The 23,239-nt window shown below is 33.8% G+C and overlaps 1 protein-coding gene across 1 annotated transcript; it reads right to left on the bottom strand.

The window, feature by feature from the left end:
• Positions 1-15,862: 15,862 nt before the first annotated feature.
• LOC147391051 (glycosyl hydrolase 5 family protein-like) lies at positions 15,863-18,187 on the bottom strand. The gene is given in 4 exon segments (XM_086460237.1): positions 15,863-16,241; positions 16,244-16,393; positions 16,526-17,126; positions 17,488-18,187. Coding segments are annotated over 4 exon segments (1,611 nt in total). The 5' UTR covers positions 18,070-18,187; the 3' UTR covers positions 15,863-15,963.
• Positions 18,188-23,239: the final 5,052 nt, after the last annotated feature.

Raw genomic sequence — 23,239 nt, 5'->3', positions numbered from 1 at the left:
CTACCTTCCCTTCTCCTTAGAAGTGTATCTCATAACAATATTAAATTAGCACTCTTTTAAAAAATTGCAGAAGTAGCTCTTTATGTTAATCTCTACAAAAGTGTAGTTAAGGTTGGGATGCAACTGGTAACTAGTCCACCCTTTGAACCAAAATGATTTTCCAACCTCCTAATGTTGTTTTCAAGACTCAAAACTAACTCTTTCTGCTTTTTTTTTTATAGGTGCAATCAAATGGTGGAACTCATTTATCCATGAATTTTCCAATAACTACTTTTCGAATACAGTACTACTTTACTTAAAAACATAAAGTAAATACTTTTCTACTAATATTCTTAAAAGATAATGTTATTTAGAAAGAATCACAATCTAGAATGGTGTCGTGTTCTTATGTGACACATGGCACATTTTGATTGGATTTAAAATATATAGGATTGCATGCATGATTTGTTTAGGAACCCTTGTGTTTTAAACACTGTCTAAAATTTACCACGTAGACACCATTCTTATTCTATGAGAACAAGACACTATTCTTGATCGTGATTTAAATGTCTTTAAAAATAAGGAATTTAATATCATTATAAAGTGGGGTTTTTGTAACCTTTTCTTGAAGGTAGGGTTAGGGAACATTTGATTAGGTTTAAAATTTTTGTTATGCGATTTCTTAGGTTTATCATTATAAGGTTTGATTTCTAATAAATTGGCCTTAGAAGTTAATTCTTTGGCCTTTTCTGATCTGTCTCTAATTCTATTTTTTTCTTCAATTTGAATGTGAACAATCACATCCTCAAAGCTAATGTATTTTCTTTTGTGTACAGACTATTCTTAGTCTTTCCAGGATTCAAGTAATTTCTGAATAAGAAAATCTACGACAAAGGATTTGGGTAGAGGAATGTCTTCATTTTTAAGGTCATTAATAATAAGATGGTAGTTATGGATTTGGGACGATACATCTTTATCCTCAGTCATTTGAAAATTCATAAAATTTTCTATGGCATATTTTTCGTTTCTAGCATATTTTAAAACATATTTTTTTTAACTAAATTTTCTCAAATTTCCTTAGTAGTCTTATATATATATATATATATATATATATATATATTAAACAGTCCGTTAGAAAGAGTACTAAGAATAGTGTGCCTACATATTTTGTTACCTCCCTCTCAATGTTTTGAGAGTTCTTGATAATTTTTCATACCTTCTATAAGCCTAGTTTCTATTAAGATGTGAGTTAGTTTACCATGTCTAGTGAGTAAGAGATCATTTCTTACCAATGTTTGAAGAAGGTATCGTTGAACTGCTCAACATTTGAAACATCCAGAAGAGACTTCACAGTAGCCATTACAACATCCATCAATATACTCTTAAGATTGTTAAAAAAAATATTAATGCAAGAAAAAAAAAAATAAGAACAATTGAGGCCTGATGAATCACTGCCCTTAAGAGTATATCGTGCCCCACAAAAACTATATCTTGGTGCAATAGGTTATAGTGGAGTACCCTCCAGAGTAAAACAATCGGAATCTCAAACCAAGCGTGCACTCACAATGGTTGACAAGTTTGAATAGTTCATATTGCTTCTTTTGAAGAAGATGAGAAGAAAAGTAATTTTATGGCAACTCAAGAACATAATAAAAGAAATACAAAAAGTTTCTATGTGTAAATTGTACATGCACATTAAGATTTTTGAATCAATGAATCTAAATTCCAATTAGAACCTTAGATTTTCCTCTTGGGCCCTTGTATGTCTATGGGCCTCCTATCCTTTTCAATCTTACTACATAAGTAAAGCAAGATAATAGATAAAGACACAACTAGTCTTTGTTATGATTAAATGTTTTAGAGAAAAAGTAAAAAACTCATCACTTGTGTGCTAAACAAGTAAAAACAATTACTTTTGTGTTTGATAATATTAAAATTGATAAAAACTAATAATACAACATTTTATAATCAAAATCACTTTGTATTTGAAAATTTGAAAATAATTAAATTTACAACAAATATAACATATAATCCCAAAAGTTATTAAAAAAAAAAAAAATCCTTTTTTATTTTCTTTTTTTCTATTAAAAACTAAAATAGGATAACATTTAAAGATATCTTTAAAAATCTATGATTTTGGATGTTTGTAGTGCTCAATTGAGGTCTTGCACATTCCACACGCTCCTAAATTTAAATTTTTTTTACCATAATTGATAATGAACAATTTCTTTTTATATATTTGCCTTAGTTGAGTTGACACGGATTTTTATTTTTTTCCCTCTTTGGTGCTGTAAAGCATTGTTTTAAAAACTCAAGAGTTCACTTGAATGCCGAATGCATGGAGTCAATTAGATGATAGTAACTCGACTAGAAAGCTCAAATAGAATTATATTAAATGTAAAAATATTACATATGGTCTATGGAGGACCATTTAGAGTCTGGACCAGATTCACATTGGGTCACATGACGGCTCATTGATTCAAATGACAACTTAGCGTTTGGGATCTACATTGTGTTTGAATTTTTTTTATTGAGTTGACTCGCTCTCGTTTTGAGTTTACTTGACGAATTAGAGAGAGAGGAGAAGATATAAAAAATGAGCTTGAGTGTCCCTCTTTTCAAAAGAGACTGAAATGCTTCATCGGCCTTATTTATAAAACCATATAACAAAAAGAGAGAAATAAAAGAAATTAAATTATTGAGACTTCTAACTTTAATTACTATTATTATTATATTCTATAAAAAATGGTTCTCCACGGGAAGGAAATTTCTTAAAGTAATTGAAAGGAACCTTACAACGACCATGAAATATCAGTATCAACGAGAGAGATTTTTTTTTTTAAACTATTTAATTTAAAATTTAGACTATTTTATTTTACATTTTTTAAATATAAATTAATTGTTATATAATAATTGAGTGGATATTTAGGTAGGGCTACCAAGAATACCTTCAAATTCAATTAAAATGTGCCCACGCCACATGTTTAGAGGAGAAATTTTTTTATCTTAAGATTTCGGGTCTATTTGTTAGTTAAGAAAATGATTCTGTCATGTTTACGTTATCCTCCACTTATAAGTGCTTCCAATAAGGATAGGCTTTCCCTACCCACAAGTCACACCAATTACATAATGAAAATGAACTCACGTAACCTCAAAGGGTTGGCTCAATGGCAATTTCAGATCGATAAGAGGTTGATACCCGTAGGTTGTGAGTTCAATACCCAATCTAAGCTTTAATTTCTTAGGGGACATCTGTGAGGGTGCACCCTCACTTGATGCGTGTTATGTGTGGGTGTTACACATGCTCTGAGACTAATCCTTGGACAAGACCTTGGCCTAGCCTATGGATTGGGGTAAAGCCGAGAAATAGGCCAGATCCGCCATCTACAGGGATACCTAAAAAAAAAAAAAAATGAACTCACGAAAAATAGATTTTAGGTCTATTTGTATGATTCGCTTTGACCTAGTTGGGATCTATAAACTCATGAAAATGAACTCATATGTTTGTCCATGAACCCGATCATACCAATTTGTATTTCATGGAATTGAATAGAGGAACAGGATTAACAAGCCTATCCTACATCTTTTGATTAAGGATTCGACGACTAGGGTTTTCAATGAATCAGATTAGACCTAAAAGCTGGTCCAATAACTTCCGACCGAGATTGAGGATTTGGATTTCATTAAGGATCTGATTTGATAATTTATTAGATTAATTTTGAATCAATCATGTCATAATTATATAGGTCCTCATCTAATAAAATGTGAGAAAGTATGTAATTTACAGTATACATTTTTCTTTAATAAATAAAAGTAATTTATAATTTATATAAGAAATTGGAATTGATTATAATTCAACCTGATATGACTGTTATCAGATCGGATCAATTTTGCATTAAATTTAAAAACTTAAGAGATTGAAATTAGCAGCCCTAAGTTCTAAGAATAACAGTATCAAAATAGGTTCAACATCATATAAATTTACAGGCTAAGGTGAAGGGGGGTATCATTTTCTTCTGTTTCTTTCTACCTTTGTTGTCATGTCAAGTTCATCATAGTTTCCATCCAACTTCCCCTTTTTTTTTTTTTCCCCTTAGTGTCATTAAAGGGATATTTCTAATATTGAGATTTTGTACTTTTAGTGTTTGTACTGACCCATAAGGTGGGTTTTGGGCTGATAGTTGAGGACTGTTGTAATCATTGAATTTTGACTCGATATAATCTCTTTTTCTCTCTCTCTCACACACACATACAATGGTGGTGGGGTCTCTCCTTAGTAGAATAAGGCAATTAACTCATTTCTTCAAAAAAGACTTCATCCATGAAATATCAATGGTAAATGGTCATCAAAGAGATGCTACTCTGCATTGTCCCCCCCTTGATCATGGTCTTCTATGATGGACCCATAAAAGATGATCAAAATATCCTTATCTATGATATCTTGCAAAAGGCTCCTATCCCCCTTCTCCCCATTGCCTTTCTTCTTCAATTTCTTTTTTAAGGTTTTTGATTTCTTTTAAGTTCTTTGATTTGTTTTTCCCCCAAAAATTCATTGTCATCTACCCTAGATTTATTTGGAAAAATCATCACGTGTGACTTTTTTTTTCATTGATTCAAAAAACAAAATAGTTGAGAAAATTGAACAATTAATCAGATTTTGTGGAGAACAAGTGACAAAAAAAACTAAGGTTGAAGATGATGGATATTTGATAATAATAAAAAAAAATCAAGAGTTTTGACAACATGCTAAAGACTTTTGTACCTCGATCATTTTCTATCAGGCTCTCATAAAAGACTATAGTCAAGAAACTATGTGATCAGGTTGAAAACATTGATGTGTCAAATATTCACTAAAATTGGAGGGTATGTCCAAGCTACCCATGTTTTCTCACGTATGTCAAATAATAATTTTTTTAATATCATATGTATCTCATGGAAACATATAATATGGTAAACATTGTTCTGATATCATGTTGGCATCACAACTTTGGGCTTATTAGTTGAGGGAGTACACCCCACCCACCCACATCATTTTCTTTGTTTCTTTCTACATTTCTTGTCATCTCAAGTTCATCATGGTTTCATCCAAATACTCTTTTTCCCATTTATCTTTGGGAGGATATTTCTAACATTGAGATTTTGTACTTGTGGTGTTTATTGGTGAGGATTGTAATCATAAAATTTGACTTTAATGGTGGTCCTCCTTTGCACATTTCCTTTGAAGATTCTCTTTCTCTCAAGGTGGTGTCTCTTCATAAACAAGGCAATGAGCTCATTTCTTCCAAAAAGATGGCCTCAATATTTATTTTGAAGTAATGATTTTTAATTGTTTTTACTAAATGAAATTGAAGTAAGGATGTTGTGATTAATATATATATATATATAGATATGGTCAGGATTCAATGACTATTGAAGAATGACTCATGGAAAAAGACATGATTTCAATTGTTTAAATACAAAATCTAACAGTTATTACCAAGATAAGTATTCTCAAGATTGGTCTGGATATATAAATCTTGACCGTTGGATTTCACATTTATACGATTGAGATCATGTGTTTTCACATGAGTCATTTGTCATGCGTCTATGGATCACAACCTCTCTCTCTCTCTTTTATATATATATATATGGATTAGGATCCGTATACACATAAAGTTACTCATAAAGCTACAACGTGTTTTGTCTTATATGGGCAAAAATGTTTGGAATAGGCTGATTTTTTGTGAGGATGATCTCTATGGTGAGGAGATCATCCTTGCCAAAAATCAGCCAATTATGAAACTTCTAACCCCATGTTTACAAGTTGAAAAATTTTAGACTGTCTAATTTTTGTAAATCAATTTTGATAGGGTTAGAAATTTTGGAATGAGATGATTTTTTGCAAGGATGATCCCCTCACCATAGAGATTATCCTCACAAAAAATCAGCATATTCTGAATCTTTTTAACCATATAAGACAAAAACGTTGTAGTTTTATGAGTAGCTTTATGTGTCTACGGAACCCCATCCTATATATATATGAGAAATGCTAATGTCCAAGACTTCATGAGGATGTTAGTATTCTCCAATACTTTTGTTTTTCAATAATACTCCTATTCATTTTGTCTTTTAGGATGTGTTTGGAAGCGGGAGTTAATCGAAGTTGGAATTAGAATCGGTAGAGTTAGTTATAACTCCTCAAATAAATTATAATGTTTAGTTTATCTTGGTATTAAACCTAGGAGTTGTTAAAAAAAATTTCAACCCTTGAATTTTGATAAGATCGACTATGACTCAATCGAGTCAATTTCGTTTTATGTATTTTTTTATGCAAATAATTAACTTTAAATATTTATTATATTAAATATGTGATTTTGTGATTAAATATTTTTTTATCACTTTATTTCATTATAAATTAGAATTATTTAAATATAAAATTCATTAAATAAGTAATGAAAGTGAGTTAAATGATTAATATACAACATAATCGAGCGAGTTAATTCGATATTTTGGATGAAACAGTATGTTAAGATTTAGAGTAAGCCTAGTCTTACTAACTTAACAAGATTTACAATCTTATTAAAGGTTGTTGAGATCACTTTATAGCATCTAAAAACATGATCTGACACCACATAAATGTAAAGGACGAAATTCTATAAATTTTGAAGAAAACAAAACTTATAAAAAATTATTTTCCATTGTTATGTAGATACGCGGGCTTTGAAACCTTCAGGGAGATTTTGAGTTCATCTACACAGGTTTAGGAGTTGTCATTGTTCAATTAAAGTATGAATGGACATTATAAAAGGTTTTTTAAAATTATGTTTTGTTGGCTTGTACTAACTCACATATCCAAAAGATAAAGGGGAAATGGTCTATGTAGAAGTCTAAGGTAAGGAGGTTCGGTTGAGGGACAAGGAAGGTGTTAGGTACTTCGTCCCACCTATTCAAAAATGAGAACCAATATATGACCGTAGGTGAAGATTATAAACTCTTTTTGAATTTTGTACATAGAAGAAATTATAGAGAAAATTAAGAAACAAAAGAACTATACTCTGATTTTAGAAAATGAAAGATTTAAACTAATGAACAAGCAAAAAACAGAAATGTTGCCTGCTGAAATTTTTTATAAGCTTAGAATTTTGGTGGCAATCCATGTGGATTTCACCTTCTTGAATCATAAGGTTCTTTTAAAGGATTATGTGCTCACTTGGGAGCATTTTTTTGTTGGTTTAACCTTTAGGAAGTATCTATGAGTTGGACACCACCATGAAAGACTAGAAACCTTATGCATAGGGTGTGTCCTCTTTGAGACTATTTTTGTTGATTCTAAAGATTGAATATAGGTTTATAGGGACCTACACTCTTGCTTGTAGTTATTTTAGAAATGAGTATGTGTAAAGTGTATGCACGTGATAGATTTATCAAAAGAAGATTACCTCCAAAGAGGATATACTCTCTAGCTCTATTGCCATCAAAGAAGACAAAATAAGAAAGACTAAAAAATTAAAGTGCAAGTAAAGTAAATAAAGTAAAACATTTACATATTATGAATGTAGATTGCATAGAAAAAAAGAAAAAAAAAAAAAAAAAAACCTAATCTAATGCTCTCAAAGAGCTTATTGAGGACTTATAGGAGGATATTACCTTTAAGAGATTTTACTCTCTACCTCATAGCCTTACTAGTGCAAATAAAAAGGGGTATAGTTATAAGAGGGGGGTTTAGAAAGGGGATCACATAAGAAAATTAGACCTAAGCCCCACATTGGTTTCTTCTTCTTATTCTTTTAGGATTTTTTTAGAGAGGTTTTGAGAGAATGGGAAGGCTTAAAGAAGTTTAGGAAAGTTTGTGCAAAATTTTAGGCCAAAATTGAGCTCCTCCTATTTTTTGCCTTGGATTGGAGTTTTATTTATAGGATTTTGGGAGACTCTTGGGGGTAAACTTGTCCTACATCATAGGGTTCTCAATATTCTCAATAAAATCTCTATAGAAAATATCAATTTTACCTTATAACTTTGTCCTTAATGGTTTTTATTCTCTTGTTGGGTCTTACCGATCTTGATCATTAATGAGTATGATGGTAAACATCCAAAAGTTCTTGAGAATTATTGATGAAGATTAGAATAGTCTTAAGACCTTGACCTTGAGTCAAATGTGAATGAAACAATCCAAATGACATGTAATTAGGTGATAGATTTTTGGTTTCTTTGATCATTTTCCTTGAAAGAATCTCTAACAAATTAAGGATATGTTAGTCATTAGGCATAAATTCTAGAAAATTTTCTAGGGAGGGCAAAATAGTCATAGACTTTGAAATTTGATGATTTTACATTAAGTGTCATGGAAGCTCTTTGAATTGTGAAAAAAAAAAATGGAAAAGGTAAAAGAGAGATTTACCTTTGATGAGTCTTAACAAACCAAGGTAAATGGGGTAATTGGCCCTAAGTGGAGGCCAAACAAGATTAAAATTTTTATTAGAAGATTTGGTAAATTACTTAAAAAAACAAGATGCAACATTATTTGGGTAATTAAAACAATGGTAAAATGGCAGGATTTCTTAAAGACAAACACTATTAAATGGAGGGTAATGGGTAATTAGTCTTAACAAATTTCTAGTGCACATGGGTTAGAGAAACTGCTTAACAAAATTAGCCTTGGGTGACCCAGCCAAAGCAAATTTTATGCTTGGCCTTGGGTTACCCCTATACTAGGCAAAATTTATGCATGGCCATGGACTACCCTATACTAGGCAAAATTGGTTTTTGCAAATTAAGGTCTCGAACCCTTTGAAAAATTATCTTGGGTCAAACCCTTTCTCGAAAAGTTTTTGTTGCTCTCAGACTTGGCCTAAGCAAAAATAGGGTGTTTACACTATAAATTTTAATTTTAAATTTAGGAGTTCTGTAACCGTCTTTTTTCAAAATAATATATCATTCGGATCTAGGCAAAGATAGGGATGAATCCGTATTTGACCCGAATCCGAATCAGTTTAAGGGAGATCAACCCATATTTTTCTTCAAATATACTCCAAGGGTCCAAACCCGTTAAATTCGGATCACTTGAATTTTGGATAAAATATGACTTATTTTATGTTTTATTCTAATCACCTTATTTTATTAAAAAATAATATTTATTTAAATAGGAATCTAGATCATGAATAATGTAAAGTGAGTTGAATGATTTATATTAGGACTATAATGGGTCAGGTTTTGACCCAATCCAGCCCAGCCTGCTGTGGAATGGGTTTGGGTTTAATTAGTAAGTCCATTGTGCTATCAGACTGGGCCAAGCTAAGCCCGTTTGATAATAGTGTCGGGGTTTGGGTTTTGAATGTAGCCCAGTGGGTGTTCTGTCCTGTTATTGAGTACCAACATGAACACAATGCAGTTGAAGCTCAAGTTCCTGAAGTAGATGTAAAATACGAGAAAAATAGATGCAACGGGCTACAAGCCTTCTTTTTAGTTTCTTTTGTAGTTTTTTTAATTTCACTATTCCTAGTTATGTATTTTCTGTAAAATTAAATGGTCATTGGACCACAGATAGCCAATAAACAATGTATTTTCTATACTAGTTGTTATGTTTGCTTCACATTTGATCAATCAATGGGTTGTTTATGATTTTTAAAAGCCCAAGCAGAAAAGTAGAAAGATTAATCAAGAGTATTGATCAAGGAGGGAGGATTAGCTTATACATGTTGGGTTATCTCACCAATTTTCCTGAATGGTGTGGAAACTTCATGATTTCTATCATGTGATGGTCAAAAGACTCTTGAAACAAAATTTTACACACCAAAACTCAGCTATTGAACCAATTCGTTTGAGCTCTTAATGGATTTCAGTTGAATAATATCTTAATTATTCATCAAAACTTGGAGGAATCATATATGATTAACATTTTCATGAAGTTAGACTTGATATCTATTCATCAAGGGTAGCAATCTCTCACAATGTGAAAAAGCCCAAATTTAACAGCTTTGGGCCGTCAAATTTCATAAAATTCGATGGACCAAGAGGTTGAATTGGCGTCGAATTTTTCATTGTCAAAATTTTTTTTTTCGATGGACCAAGAGGTTGAATTGGCGTCGAATTTTTCATTGTCAAAATTTTTTTTTTCGATGGACCAAAACTGTCAAATTAATAAAGGATGAGAGAAATTCGACAGCTCTAAGCCATCAAATCTGGGTACATCAAGAACTTCGACGGTCCTAGACCGTCAAAATTCAGTTTCTAAAATTCGTAAGTTTTGGCCCATCAATTTTTTCTGTGGAATTTTCCAGTTTTCACGTGGTGTATTCATCTAAGTGACACCAACCAAGCCAGAATCATATATATAATTGCAACAATGAAAGAACACCATGTACATAATTTCTAACAAGATTAGTCATAACAATTGCAAAACTAAACTAAAATAAAACAATGGCCTATGAGACTTGTTCATCTTTAGCAACTAAAACAAAAAGATCTCCCTTGGATAATTAAACAAAATATTGGAGACAATTTACAGATGCCCCTCATGAGTTTCAGATACGAATATTTGTTCAATTTCTTTTCGTTCTATATTCTTCAATACTTTTTAACAAAATTGCAGAGATTTTCGCAGCCCTCAACGAAAATTCTAACTCCTTGATGTCTACACTTATAGTGTGGCAGATTTCTTAATTTGAACTTCAACATTGCCCTCAACTTGTTCTTTAGTTGCTGAGATCAAATAAGCCAATTGAATCTTTCTAGCGTACTCCAACCTCATCAGAATAAATCTCCTAGAAAACAAATGACACCAAGAATCCACTGAGAAGTATGATATGTGTTCAAGAAAAATTGAGTTGATGACCAAAAAAAAGAACAAAAAAATCAAAAGGATATCAGAGTCTCAAGCATGTTTGTTCTAATTTGAGTGACAATGTCCTAAATGTGAAGATGATATTGTTAAGTAATGGTCATGATAAGAATATTGCCTCTTCACACCAATTTTGTTTCACTAATAACCTAATTTCAGTTATAAAGAATAGAGAGAGTACTCGAACAGAAGTTAAGTTAACAACAAGATTTACCAATTAACTCTGGATCACAAGCTATACGCACATGAGTTGTTCCAACTCTGGATCACAGAATTTGCAAATTTGTTTGGATAACATTATTGACGAGTGTTTACTTTATATGTGAGATGAAGCTGAGAGAATAGATCCCTCTAAATGATTGTACAATGTAGTCGTAAGTGATCTTCTAGTGATTGGTTGTTACTAATCTAGTTTTTATTCCTCTTTCTATTGGCTATCACCATCACTTTGGATCATAGCAATGAAAGATAGTACATTCAAGGATATGATTTGTTACTATTATTTGACATTTTTAATATCTTGGAGATGAAAATGTGGAAAGTCAAAATTAATAGAACCAACCATTTTCTAATATTCAATAATAGTAAGAACTACTTATCTGACACATTAAACATCAAAACATATAATGCTAATAATAAGATAACAAAAACTACCAAGTTTCTAATGCAAAAGAAAGGTCTCGTTTTTCATGTCATGGCCCAATTCTTGTATATCATCATTATATGTTAATTTAGTAAAAATAATAAATAAATAAGACTATATTAATATATTAAAAAGGAAAAAAAAAAAAAGTAAGAAGACTATGTATGATATAAATTCTTTGAAATAAGATTTTATCGTATGAAGATAACTTTATTTACTTTGTGTAGTAAAATCAGTCTGCTTTTTATTTGGATTTGTAAGGCATATGTGCTTGTCGTCTCCAAATTTTTGACATAATGAACACTTTCATTTCTTCTTCTATTTGCTCAACTTAATACTACTTTTCATTCCACCAATAGTATGAACATTTTTTTTTGCTCTTTTCATCTTTTTTCTTATCTTTTGTTTGCGAGATATCCAGGGTCCAAAAGTAACAATTGCAATAGGTTATTACCATTTTTTCTGGCTATATCTTGGGATTCCTCAATTGCAAGTTCATGTTCTAACATTTCATCGCGTCGAACTTCACAAATTTATTTGGATAATTTATTTAAGGTATTCTTGAAGATTGTATTTGCCTTCATTGAAGATGATGCAAAATTGGCCAATGTAGTAGCCTGTTGACATATACTGTCAAATCTCAATGCAACTGGTGATATTTTCCCATAGATCACTATTTGCGAATCTATCACCCTAAATTTGTTAGCTCGTTTTCTCAATCTTCCAAGAATTAAGTGTGATGGTATACTATCAATGTCAATATAGACAAATACCTTTAGACAATGCCAACAAACTCAAATTTCTTATATTCACATACACCCTTGTAACTATCCAAATTTAACTTTAATAAAAACTTATCGGGCTCGCCAAACTTGATTTTCACCTAATACATGTGAAATCGTTCATTACTCTTATTTTCACAAGTTTTTTCAGTGCTTCCTCATACCTCACCACAAATTATCTTAGATTTATTTTCCATGTAACAAACTCATCGAAAAAGGCATTAATACTCTTACTACAACTAGTAGTATTCATACTAGTGAAAAAAGTGTTTCAATTATAAACAAGAATCCAAGACTCCTGTAAGCAAAACAATTGTTAAAGCCATTCATTTTCTTCTAATTTATGCTCAACAATCACATTATTCCACTACTTTTCAAACTCTTCTCCCATGTATGTCAACTAAATATAATTTTCTAATTCACTTTTGAAATCAAAAGTTTCAAAATATTTATGAAATAGCTGTAGACACCTCGTTTTTGCCTAAACCGAGTCCGAAAACATGAAAAACCTTCCAAGAAAGAATTTGACTCGAGTCGATTTTCAAATGATCACGAGAACCCCACGTTGAACCAACAAATAATTGCATTTTTGTGATTTTGGCCTGGTGTGGAAGTAACCAATGGCCAGACGAGATAATCAACGATCAAACTTAATTTTTAGCCTGGTTATAAGTTACCAATGGCTAGAAAGAATTTCTACATAATATGAAGGTGACCAACGGCTAGAAGGAAAATTTGCACTAGCCATTAGTTACCTAAGGTCAGTTCTATTGAGTAGTTTTGAACTTCATGTGCATTCGAATTAGTTAAAGTTAATTACCCATTAAGTCCCATTTTAATTATTTTTTTCTTAAGAAAACTTTATCATTTTTCCTTTTTATTTTATTTTATTTACCTAAATAATGCTTTTATCTTTCTTTTTAGTAATTTACCAAATCCTTTAACTAGGACTCTAGTCTTGGTTGGTCCCCACTTGAGATCAATTACCCCCATTAACCTTGGTTTGTTGAGACACATTAGATGCAAATCCTCCTTCTATCCTTTCTACATTCTTTATCATTCAAAGAATTCCCATGGCATTCATTGTAAAATGACTAAATTCTAAAGTCTAAGACTATTTTGTCCACCCAAGAGAATTCTCTAGAATGTGAGCCTAATGATCAGTCTATTCGTAATTTGTTAGAGATTCTCTCAAGGAAAATAACTAAAGAAATAAAAAACCTATCACCTAATTACATGTCACTTAGGTTGTTTCATTCTACCCACATGTTCATGGTAGACTTGGCTTCCATATAGATTGAATGAAATATGTACATTAAAGCAGAATATGACAGGATCTTTCTTAGTTACCTATTGTGCACATGTATATTTTTTTTCTTAACTAACTATTTAGTGCCCCACATGAATTCTATGAGTATCATATGATTCACAGCCAAAAATATAACTTCATGCGATCCCATGTAATGCAGGATTGACAATTGTTCATTTCCAACAAGAAATCATCTATAAGTGCATTCGTTCTTAGCGTTAAGAGACTTAGCTTGCATGTTATGAGTATGGTACAGTACAACAAATCATCATCAAAGCCTTACCCCCAAAGATAAGTACATGTCCTAGGTGTGATACAAGTATAGAGTGAACATAATAATATACCTAAGTCAAAGAGTTGGGCATGTTTGGAACCCATCCTGGAAGTCAATGAGCATGGTAATCATCATCATCTCAACCTGCTTGTCTTATTTCATCTCTATGTATATTATTTTGTTTGGTCATTAGGAAGTAGAATTTTTGAAGCTTACAAAACTACAAAATGTTTCAAATTTCTATTTCTATATGATGATGGTTGCTCATGATAGCGAAATGTAATCTAATACCCTAGTTGAACTTAGAAAAATATATGAATCAGGAGTCTTCTAAACAAAGAAAAATAGCTAAAATAAAGTTTAGCCAAGCTTCCAACATAGTTTGATTTGGTTTTGAGATCTTCGAAGTTCAATAAGAAGTTGCAATTGAGGGGTTTCAAAGTTCAGATTTTCCAGAAAGAACTCAATGAAGTTCAAGTTTCAGATTCCAAAAAAAACTCTTGCAATTGAGTCCCTCTTGTGCTCAATCGGACAATTTTTTTTGGATTGAAAGGAATGATGAAGGACTTAGGGTCACGATTATCATAGTAAGAGATAGAGAGAGGGTTCGTTTGATTGGTCTAAGATTTTTGAGAGAGAAGAGAAGAAGAGGAAGAGGGAGGGAGGGAGGGAGGGAGAATGGGAGAAAAAGTTGTGGTATGGCCGAGAGAGGGAGAATGAGAGAGAGACTTGTAACTTTCATATTTTGTCAATCCCAAGACATTCTTAGATTCTGTGTTTAAAGGGTTTGAGATCATCTATTTTTTTTCACGAGTCATTCTTAGAAGTCAACGGATTCTATAGTTAAAGTTTTGTCCTATATGAGCTCTAAGTTTTGGAACTGGCCAAGATATCCTCACTATAAAGATCATAAAAATCAACTCATTCCAAAAATTTTAAGCCCATATAGAACAAAACACTTTAACTAAGTTTTTGACTGCACCTGACCATATGTATGAATTAGGGTCGGGGGGGGGACAACCAAGTCGAATGAAAAACTTGGTGATTTAACTTTAAACTTCTCCAAGTGATTGCGGAATTGGGTATAGTCCGTCTTTGTAAAATATTACCAATACATGACAATTCAGTAATTTTACTAAAATACTTTGGCCATTTTCGTACAACAACAATCAGCAAACTGTGAGACCGATTATATACAACCTTACTAGGAAATGAAATGGGTTGGACCCAAGACCCAATCCTACAGTCCATGTGTAAACAGTAGCTAGATCAGAATCTTACTCAGGTCCCTGCACGAAAAAAAGATAATTATAGACAAGGATCTGACACTGCGTTTGGATAGAGCTTCTTGACGACTTCTGCTCTTGCGGGGAGCTAGCAAACGTTTGGATAGATTTTTGCTTTGACGTGGAGAGGTTTTTGCTCTTGCGGGGAGAGGTTTTTTGCTCTTTGTGGAGAAGCTTCAAAGACCTGCTCTTCCGCGGAGAGATTTTTTGCTCTTGCGGGGAGTGATTGAGCTTTTGCTCTTGCATGGAGAGGTGTATCCACACAGGCCCTGAGCTGCTTGAAGTCATGCCTTACATTATAGGACATTTATTAGTTGGGCTTTAATTGGGCCAAGCTCCTATGTCCATGTCATGGGCCCAATATTATTTGAAGCCCAATTCTTGCTTGTATCTAACTTAAACCCGATCCTCATCGACTTTAACCAACTATAATTTTTTAGCATTCCAAGCCAAGTTTGCTTATCAAGCCATGCCCATCATAATTTAACTATATTAAACATCTAAGGGTGGTGAGATGGCCAAGACATGCCTCAGATCCTGGTGCATGTGTTGGGAGGGGACTGCATGTCCCCTCGAGAATTAGTCGGGTGCTCTAAGAGGCCCCGGATATCTCAGCTCCAACAAACAAAAAAAATTAGCTATATTAGCAGAATACAGGTGTGATACACGTGAGTGAAAAATGAAAATGTGAATCAAAATACAATGTAACATAACAAGCTTCAATGAATCTTATAGTGGTCTAATTTTCAATGAAATTATAATAGTAAGGATAATGGGTTGGGGTCAATCAGTTGGCTCTATGAAAAAACATGAAATCTTGACCATTAAAACATCAAATCCGAAGGTTGAGATCTATCCCAGGGGCACATAGTCATTATTTCAAATTTGTGGAAATAAGCTTAAACCATTGGACTTGAGGGTTCTCATCACAAATAGAATCATCATTCAAACAAAGACACTCCCTAGTCAAAATTGTAGAAGAGTTGTAAAGGTTGTTCTCTAGACAAAGAGATCTTCCTTGGTCATCACTGGTTGCTATATGAAGTTTCGAACTCGAAACAAAACTCCAAGTACTAAGGTTGCTCGAGCAATCCATCGAAAGTGTCACTGGAAGCCCATCCCCAACAGCCTTCAGACATAGAGATGTACCATCAACCTGATTGGAGAACCGTCCCCAATGTAATTCCATTGGCTTCGGTTAATACAATCGACTGCTTGAATGGTATTGTTCTCATTCAGCCATATACATTGTCCACTCAACGGATGATACATAAGTTGGTATGTCGAAACATTGGATCCTGGATCTGTATGAATTAAGATTTATTATTATTTTGTTGTTGTGACTTGTGAAAAATGTTGGTGTGGTAATATAAACTCTCAGAAAAAAAAAAAAAAACCATTAAAAATGAAATAAAGTAAAATGAGAAGAGGCATGCCTTGTATCATCTCTTGAATCAGCCGAAATCTCTTATGAAATTTGGGATTTCTAGAATTGTTCCAACTTATATCTAAAACCCCATAAGTTTCTTCAAACCCAGCACGCCCATTCCTCAAGTAGTAGCTCCCCTGCAACGCCCACATAGCCCAATCCAAATCCCTCTCCACGGAAAAGGCTAGAAAACAGCTCAAGAATTGGTTATCAGCTCTGTTCACCCCTCTTTGGTCCACACCAAATTCACTCACAAACAATGGGACAGGCTTCTCACCTTGCACCACAAAACCAGCTCTTTCATCAAACCTTCTAATTGCATTGGCACATACCCGACTCTGCGGTTGCACTTCCCAATCTCTACGTCCCCCATCACTAAATGAGTACCAATGCACCTCATAAACCAACTTGTTATAGAAGTTCAAATCACCTAAAGGTTTCCTCCCTAAGAAGCTCAAATCCGAGTCGTAATTCAAGCCTGAAACAATCACGAGAACATTTGGGTTTGCCTTGTGGATACTTCTTGCTCCCTTTCTGACATTTCGATACCAATCGTGCTCGTTCTGGTGTGGACCTCGTAATTCATTGCGCATGCTCATGCCCACCACCTGTGAATTAGGTTTAATTGTAAGAAATGTTACTAACCTTATTTCTTATAGTATGTTAAAGGACCAGTTTTAGAGTACAAATAAAAATCCTTAGACCCTATTTGGCTCACTTCTAACTTAAAAAATCCAAGGCATTTATATAATTAACAGAAAAATTGGAAGATTTCTATCCCAAAATCTCATAATTTTCGTGACATCCAATGCGTGCAAAAGCAAAGTGGGGTCTGGCTAGCTTCAACCCCTCTTTGACTTCTAGCTTTTAAGATAATCCAAAAGTCATGTGCCCACCAAACATGCTTTTTACTCCAAAATCTTTTTCATAGAATATTTAATGAAATCAAGAAAATTTCTATTAACAAACCTGAGCTTTACCCTTAAATCTATTAGCCACCATGACTAAACCTTCTAGCCATTCCTTTGGATCAAAATGTCTGTCTCCGAAAAATCCATTTCCATCATCATAACCGCAACACCACTTAGGCCAGCTAACATGATTATCAAGCACCACCATGAGACCTTGCACACCAAGCTCGTCGACAACCATATCAAAAGCTTGAATTAAAGTGAAATTCAAGAATGATGGGTTGTTCTTAGCTACACCTCTTGCTGCCCCTCTTAGGCTTAGTGATTCAAGTGAACGACTGACAGTCAAGTTCGCATAACGTGCTTTGGTGAACATATAGGTTGCCCATGTAAGACGCACACAATTGAATCCTAGTGACGATACCCGAAGAGCAATTTCTCTTATCGGCTTCTTGTTTAGTCCTTCTGCCAACATGGGTTGCATGTGTGTAACCCAATTCACGCAACGAAGCTTAACACGATTGCCTGATGTATCATCTACAATCCATTTGTTGCTTGTCGAGAGTGGTAATGAATTAGCTTGAGATCCAAAGAGAAAAAATACAATTAAGAAGATGGATTGAAAAGATTTGTCAAGCATTTCTCTAAGTGGAAGGTCTTCTCCTATCTTATTAGCATCTATAAATGTAATTTGTTTTGGGTTCAAGTGGTCTTGTTTACCTAATATAATTGCAACCTTCAAAAAATATATATAGGAAATCTCAATGGTTTTGTTTTACCTAATTTTGGTCTAAGAGGTTTACAATTTTACGAGCATTGGGAGCTGACAAATGGTAGTTTTATGGTGGAGATATTTTAGATTCCCAACTGCTTTTAACTTTATCCCTTGGGGGTTAAGGTAATACCTTACCCCTGTTATGGTGTTAGGTATACCTTATCCCTCTGTCATCCCTTGGGCATGCATGGCATCACATAACCCCTGTTATGAGGATTCTTCGCATCAAACTTGGTCTTGTGTCTTTTTTTTTTTTTTTTTTTTTTTTTAAAGAAAAATAAAACTTATTACATGAACATCGATCTAAGTAATAATTTTTAGAAAAATATTGTGATTTTTGGAGGAATACTTCACGTGGCATCTCTAATTCCTTTTTTTTTTTTTTTTTTTAATAATTCGGACATGCTGCTTGACCTTGGTTTTCTTGTAAGGTCTAATAAAAATAACCTTAAAACCCTTGTTATTTCTTCTCAAACCTTCCATGGGGTACTCTTCTTTATTTCTCATTCAAAAGAATTGTTTATTTTAACGAGAACTTAATGGGTATCGGGTTTTTGTAGGGTCTATAATGGCTAATCCGAAATCAGAAACGATAAGAAACAAAAAAAAAAAAAAAAAACTAATGCTTTGTTTAAGTTCACTTTTGGGTATTGTAGAGCTGAACTAAAGTCGACCCATTGACCCCCACTAGTGGGACGTATATTGTTTAAGTTGGCCACCTCAGAATGAACCCAGGTAAGTAGAGATAACTTTTAGTTCATGTTACATGACCTTAGGAAATTTCCAACTTGACAACTATATCGGACAAACAACTTCTAATATGAACGAAACCAAATACATCGATTCCGTCTTGTCAAGATAGATTTTGCAACTCACGGCATCAAAAACAGAGTTCCAGATTGAAACCGGGACTAGGTTTACGTCTAAGCAAGACATAATCTGTTTAAACCTTAAGAAATTTTTGAGTCGACATTGTAGACACCCCAATTAGTCCAAACTATGCCCAAGAGCTCTCAAATCCAACAAAGAGAAGTCCAATTCAAGAGCCTTCAATGTAACCAAGTGGCTCATCTCGATGGATCCCAACTCTTCAAAATCAAGTTTCCAAAGCTTAAAATTATGCTAGGTTGTAGGTTACCCATGGCCTAGGCTAATTCACGGCCTAGCTTAATTTTCCTTTGAGTCGATGACTCACCCATGACCCTTGAAAATTTTACATTGAACCTTGGGTAAGTCATCGACTCTTCTTTTTGTGCTTTAGAGTTCACTAACCAACAGTCCGGAAAGTTGATTTGTTATCATTGTGATTTGTGCACTTGAGTGCTGCAGATTTACTTAAGGGGAATTGGCATTTATACCCTCTTAATCTCTTATTTGCCGAGAAAGCTCAAGCTAAGTTCTTACTCTACCATTTCTTTAATGCTTGCTTAATTATTTAAGTTCGATTTTTGTGTAAATTGTATTTTTCTCCCAACCTTGACGTTTGGTGACTCTTGGTTCCCATTTGCTCTTCTATATTTAGTTTGTTGAGACTCTATTAAGGTAATTGATTATTAAGCACATCCTCTTATTCTCAACTCAAAGTGATTCTGTGGTACCCCGCCGAACGCTAACACAAATCCCCATGTCAGATCTCGAGGTATTATGTAGCACCTCGAAATTTCGGCATGGTCTCCTCTGTTTATGTTAGCATTCCAAGGCGTTCAACCTGCACCTGATAAACAACATACAATCCTGCATACATATACAAAATATAATACTAGCGGAAGCCTATATAAGTCTAATAACGTACGAATTATCAGAGTGCGGAAGAAGAAAATTTACGGGATTATACAAAATTTTCTCACTCTAACAAGAGTCCTAACGCTCAATACAAATCTATAATACTCCTAGACAAATGGAGTATAACTCCAATACTTACCAGGTGACGGACTCTGGCTGTCTATCTGACCCACCAGATGATTCTCACTCATGTTCTACTCCTGCCTCGCTAAGCTTCGGATCTGAAACTAAAAAAATGGAGGATGAAAGGGTGAGTAACAATGGTTACCCAGTAAGGAAGCAACAATTTCTGCCAATAACCTCTCCTAACATGAACGAATAAACATACTGAATCATTTTAAAATAAACAAAGTTTTACAGAAGAAAACTACGATTAACTGGTACATATAGCCAGGGATGAGCAACTAAACATTTTAAAACTCACATTACATCGATCAGCAGTACTCACTATAACATTCTCTTTTTATACAAATCTAATTGATCAAATGGAAACAATAAACATGCATTTCATTTTATATATCAAAATAAGCAACAGATACATAATACACGATGGTGGAGTATTGGAATTAGAGAGTTGGGATTCACGACTGGATCGCTCCCAGTCGGGACATGATGTTACAATTCCTTTCTAGCTTTTAGTTCCTGATTTTGTGGCCAGTCGCTGCCCTTACCACGTTTGGTTGACCATTTATCCAGCTCAGGCTGGCCGTTTGACGTGACCGTAAGCAATGGGTCTCTTTTCGATGTGTCAGAACGTTCGACTACTATAGATTGTTAGTAATCACTGACCAATCATCTTCGTCTATGCCTATCAGGCGTACATGTGATTCCCAAATATACAAACCATTCGTATACGACCACCTTTACATTACACGTTCACTGGTAAAGATAGAGAGGAATAAACCCGGATTCCAGTTGTGACTCCATTCTCATACGCGTCCCATACCACGTATGAGCTTGGTGGTCCCTACCGTACATCCCAGGATAGTACACCACTCCGGATGATATGACGCACTATCCCTTCAGGCATTCACAAACTCTTTAACAGCTCACAAAATAGTTACATATGTATATTATTTTCATTTGAAAATAAAAGAGAAATTAACAATACAAGGTTGAGAATAGATATGCAGTTTCCTACCATGCAAGTGTGGCCACCCGGCCTAACATAAATAACATAACGGAAACGTAAATAGCGCCTCGCGCTAACAGAAAGGAAATAAACATGCAACCAATAATATTATCCCTGGATATCTGTTCACCAACCTGCACACAACACAACAACGTAAAATGCAGACATCACCCCTCGGGTGTGACTCTGACATTTTACCGTTTCATACCCTTTTTCCCTTTTTTTCCGATTTTTACAGTTTTCAATCTCTTCAATAAAATATCCATTTTCTGATATTCATCAACTCAAAATGAGTTCATTGAATATTAAATCACATTTTCCAACTATAGAATTTATTTCTATCAATAATATTGAAAAAGTATACAATTTTTATATCAAAACGGGGTCCGAACAGTGCACAAGACCCAATTTATGGAAATAACCCGTTATAATACTCTACCCACGTATAATTTGTTAAAAATACAATTAAACATATCAAACATGCAATTTCTGGCGTGAATTTTGAAATAAACAAAGAATTCTATATTTCGGAAATACATCCAAATTTTTCCAATAAAATTCTAAATGCAATTTTCACAATCTATGATTACTAATAGAAATTGAGAGTTCCTTACAATCTCTAGGCGAAAGGATCAAAGAGTGTGCGCGAAAATCGAGGCGATCGCGCGGAAATCGAGACGGATCGAACTTCGAAGCGGTTGATTTTTGAAATCGACCTGGTGGTTTTGAAGATCTCGATGTGCTCGTCTCTTCTCCCTTCTACGGCGAAAGGCGGTTTGACCCCGAAACCGATGAAAATCGAGGTCGAAGTTACGAAAATCTCCGTATAAAAATACGGCTGATTTTTGACTATACGGGGTGAAAAATACGAGAAAACGGAAGGAATTTGGTTGGGTTATGTAGAGAATGAGGCTGCGGACGTTTCTCCCTTCTGCGTCGAAAGACGGTTTGACCCCGAAACGGATGAAATCCGAGGTCAAAGTTTCGAAATTTCCGTATCCAAATATGGCTGATTTTTGACGATATTGGATGAAATAGAAAGTGAAACGAAGAAAGGTTGGGTGGGTTTTGTAGAGAACGTAGCTGCGGACCTTTTTCTCTTCTGCGGCGATCGTCGAAAATGGACCAAGCGAGAGATCTGAAGTGGAAAAATCGGAGGAAAAACAAATTTCTTTTTTTTTTTTTCGTTTTTTTTTTTCGCACTGTTTGGACGAGTGGGGAAGATGAGAGAAAATTTTTTTTTTTAAATATTATTTAAATAAAATGTGGGACGAATTCGGTATTTTGTCAATTGTTTCGATCGATGATAATTTGATCATCCGGATTCCAAAACTGACGAATGAATACTCTATTTCGCCTAATTTTTCGTTCCGGATCTAATGGTGTAGTCAATTTCTACAAATTTTATCTCTAACAAAAATTTACATTTTTGGCCTGAGGTGACCCTTAAACTTGATGTCGTTTTCGTTTTTGGCGATAATTCGACTTCCTGATCTCCAAAAATGACAAATAAATAGTCTATGTTGAATAATTTTTCGTTATGAACCCAATGGTATGATCGAATTTTAAAACTTATTGCTCTAACACAAAATCACTGTTTTAGCCTAGTCCGACCTGGTAATCGAGGATCTTGCAACTTTTATATTCGGACTCGCATTTGAGCGTGCTTACAGGCTAAACTATGTTTTTCGATCATTTTGAATCTAATGGTGAAGTCAAATTCCATTAAAAATGATCAGAATAAGGTCCTACAGTTTTACCCTAAGTCCCACTTTCAAGATTTTCTTAAAATTCCACTATTTATTTTTCCTCGAGATACGAATTAAAAATTTGGGGTTTTACAGATTCTCCAACAAATTTTTATAAAGTAATCAAATTCAAAAAACTTGGCCCATTTTACCTATCCAAGAGAATTTTTTAGAACTTATGCATAATTATCTTTCCTACCCCAAGTTTGTTGAGCCTTTATCAAAGCAATTGACCTCTAAGCCCTTCCACTCTTAAACAAATAGCATGCTATTGCTACCAATTCAATAAAGTTTGATCACAATCAAAGGGTATAAACATTTTTGCCCATTTACAAGAATTCTCTAAAATTTTGGTGTTTTGACATCTCGACCC

This window comes from Akebia trifoliata, chromosome 11 (assembly GCF_017979445.1).
Source record: "Akebia trifoliata isolate Shusen 1 chromosome 11, ASM1797944v1, whole genome shotgun sequence".
NCBI lineage: Eukaryota > Viridiplantae > Streptophyta > Magnoliopsida > Ranunculales > Lardizabalaceae > Akebia > Akebia trifoliata.
Note: the sequence above shows the minus strand (reverse complement) of the source record. Positions and strands in the feature narration are given on the sequence as shown.